This window comes from Microtus ochrogaster, chromosome 24 (assembly GCF_000317375.1).
Source record: "Microtus ochrogaster isolate Prairie Vole_2 chromosome 24, MicOch1.0, whole genome shotgun sequence".
In the NCBI taxonomy this organism is placed as follows: Eukaryota; Metazoa; Chordata; class Mammalia; order Rodentia; family Cricetidae; genus Microtus; species Microtus ochrogaster.
In genome coordinates, this window is record NC_022024.1 from 26887077 (window position 1) to 26898441 (window position 11365).

The 11365-nt window shown below is 46.6% G+C and overlaps 1 protein-coding gene across 3 annotated transcripts in view; it reads left to right on the forward strand.

Annotated features, from left to right (window-relative positions):
• Window positions 1-5034, forward strand: part of Mrpl42 (mitochondrial ribosomal protein L42) — a 20097-nt gene extending 15063 nt beyond the window's left edge. For all 3 annotated transcript variants that reach the window (XM_013350316.1, XM_026784455.1, XM_013350317.2), the window contains 2 exons: window positions 459-622; window positions 4850-5034. In XM_013350316.1, coding sequence (XP_013205770.1) covers window positions 459-622; window positions 4850-4895 — 210 coding nt within the window. In that variant the 3' untranslated portion in view covers window positions 4896-5034. The remainder of the gene's footprint in view (window positions 1-458; window positions 623-4849) is intronic.
• Window positions 5035-11365: the final 6331 nt, after the last annotated feature.

The following is an 11365-nucleotide window of genomic DNA, read 5'->3' on the forward strand; positions in this document are numbered from 1 at the left end:
ACACCTCATCACCAAGACCACACCTCCTAACCCTTCCCAAACAGTCCACCTGGGAAGCAAACGTATATATGAGTATACGAGCCCAGGGGCGATTCTTAGTCAAACCACCAAAGAGGTCTTTTATGCTTTTCATTGTTCTCTCCTTAATAATATATAAGGTAGACTGTCAAATTCAAGTTAAAAAGTAATATGGATCCTAGAATGTACTTTGGGGAAATAGAAAAAAAAATAACAAGTACTTTATTACTGGTGGGAAAGAATTGAATAAGTACTTTTATTATTGGAAAAGAAACGCACAATTTTTTTGTGTGTCGAAGAGTATTTCTAATTTGAATAATATAACTGAAAGTGCTCTGGCTACTTCCCCGATGTCAGGAAGTCTAATCAATTGCTGAGTGTGCTCGATGATCCATCCTGGCTTACATTTCTACACCTGTTTTTTATTGCTTATTTTATAGCCTATCCCTCAACCAGACATTTTGTGTAATAATGAAGAAACACACGAACAAGTGCTGAAAACCAAATTAGAAATAAAAAGTGAGAAGCTTGAGCAAGGGCCCATGATAGAACAACTCAGCAAGGTGTTCTTCACCACGAAGCACCGCTGGTACCCTCATGGACAGTAAGTTTCACTCCGCTCTTCAACAGGCCTTGTTTTCAGCCCTTCCTTTATATAGTTCTCTGTTATGTGCATGAGTGATTTGTCTGTGTAAGCATGCTCACTACACATGTGCCTGGTGCCCGTGGAGTACAGAGGAGCCCAGAGCCCACGGGATGGGAGCCACCATGTAATGGAACCAGACCTGCATCCTCTGAAAGCAGCAAGTGCTCTTAACCTCTGAGCTGTCTCCCCAGGCTCCCTTTATCCTCTTTTAACAAATTTTTAATTATTACACAAAAAAATAGTTGTGCAGGGTCTGACTGGTCAGTAAATAGCGTCCCTGAATCTTTAAGAAACCCGTTGTTGCTCTGCTTACAGTGCTCACACTGTGCTGTTCTTAGCTTGTGTCTGATCGCGGCTCCAGCTCTCTTTTGTGGTTGTTTTGAACTAATCTTTCTTTGTGTGTCTGTGTTTGTATGTGTGTGTGTGTGTTTATGTATTTTCATGCTACCGTGTGAGTGCATGGAGACCAGAGGTCAGTGTCCAGGTCCTTCCTCCGTCTCCTCTCTCCTCCCCTCACTTAACTGGTTTTCTCCCCCACCTCCTGTTATTTATTTTTAGTTTATATTATATATGAGTGTTTGGCCTACTTTCATCTTTATGCACCACATGCATGCTGTGCCCTCTTTTTCTTTTTTTTTTTTTTTGTTTGTTTGGGTTTTGTTTTATTAAGACAGGGTTTTACTATGTATCTCTGACTGTCCTAGAACTCTCTCTGTAGACCAGGCTGGCCTTGAACTCAGAGGTCCATCTGCCTCTGCCTCCCAAGTGTTGGGATTAAAGATGTGCACCACCACAGCCTGGCTTCTCTCTTCTTTTCAAATAAAATTTTATTATATTTATTTATTTGTTTGGGGTTGGGAGGCATGTGGCAGTCAGAGGATAACTTGGGGGAGTTGATGATCACCTTCCACATGGGTCCCAAAGATCAAACTTAGGACTTGAGGTTTGGTGGCAAGTGCCTTTACCGATGAAGCCATTTTGCCACCCTCCTTTTTTTCTTTTAATTTATTTATTTATTTATTATGTATACAATATTCAGTCTGTATGCCTGAAGGCCAGAAGAGGGCGCCAGATCTCTTTACAGATGGTTGTGAGCCACCATGTGGTTGCTGGGAATTGAACTCAGGACCATTGGAAGAGCAGGCAATGCTCTTAACCACTGAGCCATCTCTCCAGCCCCCACCCTCCTTTTAAATAAAAGCATATTTACCTTATTTGTTCATTTTTTGGTTCCTGAAATGTTGAGAATTGAACCCAGGGCCTTATGAATTAGGGGCAATCTCTGTATTCTGAGATACATTCCCTCTCTCTTCCTCCACCCCCAATCAAGTCCTCATTTCCTTTCTTGCAATGCTAGGGATCAAACCTAGGGCCCCACAGTGTGTTTCATGTTGAGCTATACTCCTAGCCCAGAATCATCTTTCATGTTTTTCTTCTTCCAAACCAAGCCATGAAGTGTTCTTTGTTATTTATGTTTGTCTGCGCGAGCTCTGTTCTCATTCCCTGGTGCAATTGGGTAACCACCCCTGAGCTGACTCTGGTGCAGGCTGTGTCCATAGAGCTCCTGAGTGTAGCACCAGACTGCCCCAGTACGGGCTAGCTTATGAAAACCTGTTCCTTGTTTGCAAGTTGTTAGAGTTGAGGGGTGAGGACAGTGAATGTAAACTATTAAAAGTGTCAGTGAACCTTGAAAGGTGGTTCAGAGATATATACAGGAAATGCTAACAACTTTCTAGATATGAAGGACTAGCCTGCACATAAAATGTGCAGGGAACTCAAGTAGCTCTGGTTGGGCGGAGTGCTGGTAGATGTGGATCTGACACTCTGTCTCCGCACTTGGTCCTCAACCCTTCAGGAGATGGGGTCTGTCTGGGCCTCCGGGAGTGAAGCCTGACCCCCTTGGACCGGAGCTACCTCGGCTTTTTTGTGCTTTCCTCACTGTTGTGAACCAGTTCCTCTACAGCTGGGCCAAAGCAACCTCTTCCCTTAGGTGCTTCTCTCAATCATTTGACCCCAGTGTGTGTTTTGGGGGACAAGGAAATGGGGAGCATGGGGGGAGAGGAGGCAGTTGTGACTGGGTGTCCTGGTGGGTGGTGGCACCATTCATATGGATGGGGAAGGAGGAAGATGAAGCCGTTGTGTGTGTTGGATCTGAAGAGTGTGGTCATCATTTAAGCACCTAGGTGACTCTGGCTCCCGGAGCTCTGTTAACTGCTTCAGTTTCTCTTCAGGGGGTCCCTTCTCTCTTCTTCAGTAGACAGGTTTCCCACGGTTACTACTTCACACTACACTTCTTGGTGAGGTTGGCCTGACATTATTTTTATTAGAAAAGGGAATGGGTACATACCGTACTGAGCAGGTGGGGGTCAGAGGACAACTTACGGGCGCTGGTGCTCTTCTTTCACCATTTTGATCCCAGAGATGGGACTCTGTTGTTAAACCTGGCATCAAGTGCCTTTACCAACTGAATCTAAAGACAATGTTTCACTATGTAGCTAGCCCTGGCTCACCTGTAATACTCTGGAGACCAGGTTAGCCTCAAGGTGTATGCCATCACTGCCTGTTAGTTTTTTTTTTTTTATTTAGACTTTCCCCAAAGTTTTTGGTTCTCTGTAATAAAGCAGCCTTCCTTTTCCCTGTCTAAACAAGCTCCTCACTTAATTACCTCTCTGTAAGAACATGTGTGTGTGTGTTTCTTTCTTTGTTGCATGCTTTGTTTTGAGACAGGTTATTACTCATAGGCCAGTCTGTCCTGGAACTTCTTTGTAGTCCAGGTAGCTCTTAAACTTGTCACAATCCTGCTTCAGCTTCTGAATGCTGGGATTACAACCTAAGGTGATAATGTCTGTCTCTTTTCCAAGAAAAAAGTTAGAGGTTTTGGCCAACACAGTCTACATTTATTTTAATATTAAAAGTGTCATAAGTAATTTTTATTGTGTTTGCATAAGCAAGTTGTTTGTCTTTTATTTTCATTTTACGTAAGAAGTTTTTCTTTTATTTTAATATTTATTTATTTATTGTGTATGCAGTGTTCTGTCTGTGTGTATGCCTGCACACCAGAGGAGGGCTCCAGATCTCATTACAGATGGTTGTGAGCCACCATGTGGTTGCTGGGAATTGAACTCAGGACCTCTGGAAGAGCAGTCAGTGCTCTTAACCGCTGAACCATCTCTCCAGCCCCTTTATTTTATTATTAGTGTTGTGTGTGTACAAGTGTGTGGATGTGTGCGTGCCGTGCTGATAATGTGGATGGCAGAGGACAGCTGTCAGGAGTCAGTCTTCTGCCGTGGTTCCAGGGATTGAAACTCGGGTCATCGGACTTACACAGCAAGTGCTTTTACTGCCTGTGCCATCTCACCAGCTCTGTTGTTTGTCTATGTATCTACTTTAGTTTATTTATGTGGAGGGATGTACGCAGGCGTGCAGAGGTTGTTGGACAGCTTGCTCCCCAACTAGGCTAGGCTGGTCAGCAAGCCCCAGGGTCTTACCTGTCTCTACCGCCTACTGCTGGGATTACGAGCATGTGCCCTCGTGGTTGGTTTTTACATGGGTGCTTGTGCTTGAAAGGAGATGCTCTCCTGGCTGAGCTCTTTTCCCAGCCTCTTATCATTGCACATTTTATTTGCACATTATCCAGTGACCTGAATTCAAGCCTCTTTTGTACTTCCTTACCAGCTATCGTTACTGCGTCCTTCCTGTGCACTCCAGATTGCTTTAATCTTCATAAACATTATTCATAACCAAGTCACTCAAGTTGTGAAAGTCCTGACTGTATTCATTGGAAGGGACAGACTGAAGGCAAGGAGACTATTCAGAGCCTTACAACCAAGCATGTTATCTAGGATCTTACCTATGTTTAATCTTATTTACTTATTTCATCTTATTGCTGGTAATTAGCTTTTGGCTGCTAATTAATGTAATCTTCTAGTATATCTTTTCCCATCAGGATTGTGAAGCACTTTGAATTGTAAGCAGACTTTAATTAGGTGGAATTGATTGTCCCAATTCTTCTCTCAGTAAAGAACTCAGCAGAAAACCCCAGATACTAGTTTGTATGCATAAAGAAAAAAATCTAGCCTGGAATCATTGTTCTTTCAGATCATTCGGAACACATTTGCTTAGTATCTGTGTGTTTACACACACAGACAAGATTGTACTTACCTCTAATATTTTCTTCTTCTCCAGGTATCACAGACGTCGTAAGAAACCGAATCCTCCCAGAGACAGGTGACGTCTCTTGACTTCCCAGGCATAAGGAAGTTTCGCTGTGTGTCTTATTTGCCAGCTGAGAAAATGCACCTGGTGTATTCATTAAGATGTTATGTAAGACAATAATAAAAGTACCCCTTCATATTTTTAAATGTGTACCTCATTACATGATTGTGAATTTGAAGTTCTTATTAGAGAAGCCTACTTGATCTTATTTTCCTTTTGAAACATTGAAGTCTTTTTTTCCCTGTTTCATTTATTTATTTTGATTTTTTGAGACAGAGTCTATCTCTGTGTAGCCCTGACTGACTTGACCGTCTATATAGATGAAGCTGGCTTTGAACTTAGAGGTCTGCCTGCGTCTACCTCTTTTTATTTTATTTTTAATTATTTGTAATGATGTGTAAATATGTATGCACATGAATACAGGTGGCTCTGGCTTGCAGCTAGACGTGCAAGCAGTTGTGAGCCACCCAACATGGTTTCTGGGAGTTGAACTCGGGTCCTCTGGAGGTGAAGTTCATGCTTCTAGCTGAGCCATCTAGCTGGGTATATTGGCAATGCTTTTAATCCCAGCACTCAGGAGGCAAAGGTAGGCAGATTTCTCTGAGTTTGAGGCCAGCCTGGTCTACAGAGTAACAACAACAAAACGCTAAGCCATCCCTTCAGCCCTACCTGCCTTTGCTCTTGAGTACTGGGATTAAAGTCTATTTTTTTGACAGAGTTTCAATATATAGCGTGAGCTGTCTCTGGACTCACATACTCCTTCTACCTGAACTTCAAGTACTGGAATCGCAGGAACGAGCCACCATGTGCAGCCCTATTTTTCGAGACAGGGTTTCTCTGTCACAGCCCTGGCTGTCCTGGAATTCACTTTGTAGACCAGGGTAGTCTTGAACTCGCAGAGTTCTGCCTGCCTCTACCTCTCAAGTGCTGGGACTAAAGGTGTGCACCACCACCCTCTGGCTCTATCATTGTTTTCATAAGTCCAGTATAATTAAATATTTTTACATCATCAGCAAAATATTGTTAATATGTTAGTATAGTTAAAGTGTACATGATTTTCTTGAGTTTTATTTCTCTCTCTCATACACACATAAACATGCATGCACGCACACACCAGTATGTATATGTTGGTCATTTTCATTCCCCTTCTTCCCCTTTCCCCTCTCATCCCACTCCCTCCGAACCCCATCTTCCCAGGTCTGCTTCCTACTTTCGGGTCCTACTTTACAGTGTGTGACCCACTGAGTCCGACAGGGTTGCTTGCATGAACTCTGTTGGGAAGTGAGGTACTGGAGCATGGGCAGCTTGCTAGCTGGCCACACCACTGATGAAAATGACTCCTCTCCCTCCAGCAGCCACCAGTTGCCAATAGCTCCTCAGCGTGGGCTGCAGCCTCATCCCCCATCCGTGCTAGTTGGTTTTAATTTGTTTAATTATTTAGTGTCTTGGTGTTTTGCCTTCATGCATGTCTGTATACCACACGCATGCCTGGTGTCCCTGGAAGCCAGATAGCATCAAGTTACCTGGAAGTGGAGTTACAGATTGATTGTAAGCCACCATATGGGTGCTAGGAATTGAATCTGGATCCTTTGGAAGAGCAGCAAGTGCTTTTAACCACTGAGCTATTTCCCAAGCTCCTCCCCGATGCTGGAGTTTTTGACTGGCTTGATTTTGCGCAGATAATCTCACCTGCTCTGACTTCATGAGCGCAATGGCTCCGTCATGTCTAAAAAGGCAGCACTTGTCTGCATCTTTGGGCTCTTACATTCTTCCTGCCCCATTCTCAATATTTCCTGAGCCTCGGGGGGCGAGTTACAGGTGCTACATTTAGGGATAAGCACTCAGCAGGCTCTTGATCTTAGAACTCTGATCAGTCACAAGGCCTGGTATTAACCGTTGCCTACTGTAAATGAAACTTGTGAGGCTGAGGGCAGCACTGAAGCGGATATAGGTGTCAGCGTCAGTATTTAGAAGGTAGTTGGACCACACGGACATTTAGCAAAACAATAATAGGTTCTCCCTAGAGTCTGTGACCTTAGCTGTGGGCTTTTGCCCAAGTTTAGAGTACCCAGTATGAATTCCATCCTGGGCAGTGGCCCTCGGATCCCGTTGGAAAGTGGTTATCCTTTTAACAGTCACGCCATGGTTGTACTCATGGGCACATCCTGCTTGAGTTTTGTGAGGAAACTTAGGACATAATTCACCTGAAAAAGATGCTACTGCTTGGAGATAGGAAGCAGTTCCAGGTTGATCATCTGTCTGCTAGGTTTTTAAATTCTCAAGAGGATCCTTTTGAGGAGCAGCTTCACCTTCTTTATATGGCTGAGGCTGGATGACTTGAACCCCACCAGCAAATGGAAGGGCCAGCATCCAGACTTAAACTTTTCAAGACAGGGTTTCTCTTTGTAACCCTGGCTGTCCTGGAACTCGCTCTGTAGACCAGGCTGACCTCGAACTCACAGGGATCCTCCTGCCCCTGCCTCCTGAGTGCTGGGATTAAAGGCACGTGCCACCATCGCCTGACGCGAATCTTTTTCAAAGGCATTTTTATTTATGTATTTGCGAGTGTTTGTATGTGCTGCCATAGTACTCATTATTTTATATGTGTGTTTTGTCTCCGTGTGTATCTGTCTACAATGTGCATTTCTGGTTCCTGTGGAGGCCAGAAAAGGGCATGGATCCTCTGGGACTAGAGGCAAAGGCAGGTGAGTTTGAGGCCAGCCTGGTCTACAGAGCAAGGTCCAGATTAACCAAGGCTATACAGAGAAACTCTGTCTCCGAAAGCCACCAGCAACAAAAGTAAGTCCAATACAGTCAGTCAGAAATACTTAACTAATATATTCATGCTGCCCAGGGTGGTTTGCCCAGGGTGGGCGGGAAGAAGCTAAAGACCCCGGCGCCATTACGGTGAGCAAATTCATGGACGAATATGGGTAGGAGAGAAGCAGAGGGGACCCTGTCCCGTAGAGGTACGCCCATCTGTAGAGGTACGCCCATCTGTAGAGGTGAAGGGGATGTGATTGGGCAGATGTGGGAGGCCTGCTTGCCATCTGGGGCCATGGCGATGTCTGGTCCTGGGCTGCTGCAAGGGTACACGTCCAGGTCCTGGCCCTGCTGCAGCTGTCTTCTGTGTTTCTATCCATCGATCCTATTGACCACTGAAGGCTGTGAGGATGCCTGGGGTTTGGCCGCCACATGTCGTCTCTTTGGTGCCCGAGATCTGTGCCACAGCAGGGGCTATCCCGATCTGAGTGGCCTGGGCTGCCACCCGGAGCCCCAGAGAGATCCTGGCCCATGCTGCAGCTGGGGGCCATGTCTGGGTTCCGTGTCCCTATCGCACCCAGGGTCTGTGCTGATGTCCATGGCTCCTGGTACCATTGAAGGCCTTGCCGATGCTTGAGGTCTGGGGCGCCGCTTGGGGCCACACCCAGGGTCTGTGCTGATATCCAAGGGCCACCTTGTGATGCTGATCTGAGAGGCCTACTTAGTCACCTAGGGCCATGGTGACGGCCTCCCTAAGAGGCTGCTGAGGACCATGTCTGGGTCTGTGGCCCCACTGTGGCTAGGGTCCGCACTGATGTCTGTGGCTCAGGTTACCACTGAAGGCAGTCCAGATACCTGGGGTCTGGGCCAACACCTGAAGCCATGTTGGTGCCAGAGGATCGTGTTGTCACTGGGCCCATGCGGATCTGAGAGGCCTAAGCTGCCACCCAGGGCCATTGTGACATCCACGCCAAGCTGCTGCTGCTGGCAGTGTCTGGGTCAATGATCCTGCTGGGGGTCTGTGTTGGTGGCTGTTGTCCGTGTTACCACAGGGACCATGAGCTGAGCTGGCCCAGGGAGAACTGACCCTGTCCCTCTCTGGTCCTGGGATAATGTACCTCCATACTTGGGAAAGATGGCCCCATCCCTCACCACAGGAGTGGAAGAGTTGTTACTATCCCTCGCCTGAGGGGAGGCCTCCCAGAGACCCAACTCAGCAGTCTCCCGGGTATCCATCCAGGGCTTTGAGCTGGCACACCCCAATATCTACCACACTATGACACGCTGGACTGCCGAAGGGACTGGTCGCACAAAACCGCGACTGCATGGTCTACATAACTCGGGGCAACACTGGGATGTCCCCAGAGTTTCCGTGGGGGGTTCAGTGTTGATGGTCTGCCAAGGTCAGAGGCCTTGACCAACAACACATTACTCAGTGAACGTTTGTAAGTGAAGCTGTTCAGGCAAAAGGGTCTATTCCATGATACACAGCAGCTCAGGGTGCCGTTATGATGACTGGAGAGGTGATAGAGACGTAAAGACAAGAGCAAAGTGGTTTTCTGTTTTGTTTTCTGTTTTGTTTGCTTGTTTTCCCCCTTTGGTTGGTTTGTTTTTAAATTGAAATTGATATTCCTATTTGTATTTTTTAAAAGGTATTATTTTTAAAAATTTATTTTATTTTTATTATTTCTTTGTTAGTTTTCCTTTGGAGGGGGACTGGGAGATGGGTGGATTGGGATGCATGATGTGAAATTCCCATAGACTCAATAAAAATAAATAAATAAATAAAACCACAAAGCGAAGAAGAAGAAGAAGAAGAAGAAGAAGAAGAAGAAGAAGAAGAAGAAGAGGAAGAAGAAGAAGAGGAGGAGCCGGAGGAAAAAAAAGATGGCCAAGAAGAAGGCACTGCAGGGGACCTGGTCCAAAGTACAGACACAAAGCAACCTGTTTGTACCAGGACACGAAGACTGACCAAACAAGAAAGTTTCCTGCGAGCCTTGGGTAGATGGGTTCCTGGAGAACAGAGGAAGGAGTGGGGGAAAGAAGACAACCCAGCAAATGGACTAGCCTGGGCTAGGTCAGCTACTCAGTCAGAAAAAACTTGTGACCCCAGTGTGGTTTTCAAAAGGTCAGGCTGGAGGGGAGGAGCGGCCCTTCTAGAATATGTGTGTTAGCGTATATCTACATCAAGACTTGGGCTGGGGCTCAGTAGATCAGCACCTGCCTTTCCTGAAGCCCATCTCAGCATTGCAGAGATATGATCAAACCATACCTAGGTGTCCCTGTGCCTAAAATTACCACTGGAATGCTTGGCTTTCATGCTGGCTTTGATTACAAGTTGGTATACTTAAAGAAACCTCCAGAGTTTAAAACTATCTCTTACCAGCTACGTGGCTGCTCAGCTCCTCAAATGCCTACTTGCCTAGTGTGTGCCAAACACTGAGTTTGAACCTTAGCACCAAAAATTGTAGCCAGGTGTGGTGATTTATTCCTGTAATCCCAGCATTCTGGGCACTGAGGTAGGAAGAGCGCCCCCAGTTCAAAACCAACCCAGGCTACACACTGAGTTCAGGGTCAGTCTGGGGTACAATGTAGAATTATATCTAAAAAGAAACAGATTTGTGCAGCCAAGCTATAGCTCAGCAGTAGAGGGTTTGCCTGGCTGTCCACATCCTTTTCCAGCACCGGGTGCAGAGACACTGCCTTGCTGCCACCCAGGACAATGACCACGCCTTGCTCTTGGCAGGATGGGAACCTTAGGGGGCAGCAGTGAGCACCCATAAGCTTTGGAGGGAAGATAGATACATTGGAACAAAAAACCCTGAGAGGGCAGAGGAGCCATGGGGCAGAGGTCCAGCCCTCTCTGAACTTCATGTACATCCAAAATATAACTGGGACGCAACTGATGAGGATTTGATTGACACACTTGCCGTGTGTACTGGCCTGCTGGTAGTTCCAGCTACTCCAGGTGGCCGCCCAAGTCTCTAAAACAAACCAGTAAGTAAACAAATTCAAATACCTCAGGACCTGGTAGCCAAGCACAAGGAGGGCTGTGGCCTTCGAGGTTAGGCAGGGAGGGACCAAGGAGGGGGAGGCTGTGCTTGAATCAGGAGGAACGAAGTGGAGATAAGACAGTGGGTGGGGAGGCACTTGGGGAAGGAAGTCAAGGAGGAGTCTCACTGAGGAGAGGTGGGAAGGGAAGCTCCCAGGCCCAGAGAAATGGAGGGAGATAAGAGTCTTGGAGACAATGGGGCTCCAGGCTCAACCTGAGGCTGGGTAAGTGAGGACAGGCGGCTCAGGTCAGCATCCATCCCCTGCTGTTTGGAAGTTGGGGAGCCTGACCCCAGCTAGCCTTTCCAAACAGCTGAGCCGTGGGTGTCTGCAGACCTGTCCCTAACACCTCCAGGAAGTGGGTCACAGCAACTGGCTTCCACACCCCTCCACCCTCTCTCTGGGGCCCCACAGTTAGTAATGAAGCCATGATGAAACACGATTTTCCGCCCCTGGGAATAGATAATGGAAGAAAAAAGCATTAGGGTCAAGCCCAGGTTTGTTGCAGATGGAACCTCTAGAAGCAGACACTTGGCCTCTTTAAATTTCAGGGGTCCCATGTGCAAAAAAAAGGGGGAGGGAGGCCGGGCGATGGTGGCGCACGCCTTTAATCCCAGCACTCGGGAGGCAGAGGCAGGCGGATCTCTGTGAGTTCGAGACCAGCCTGGTCTA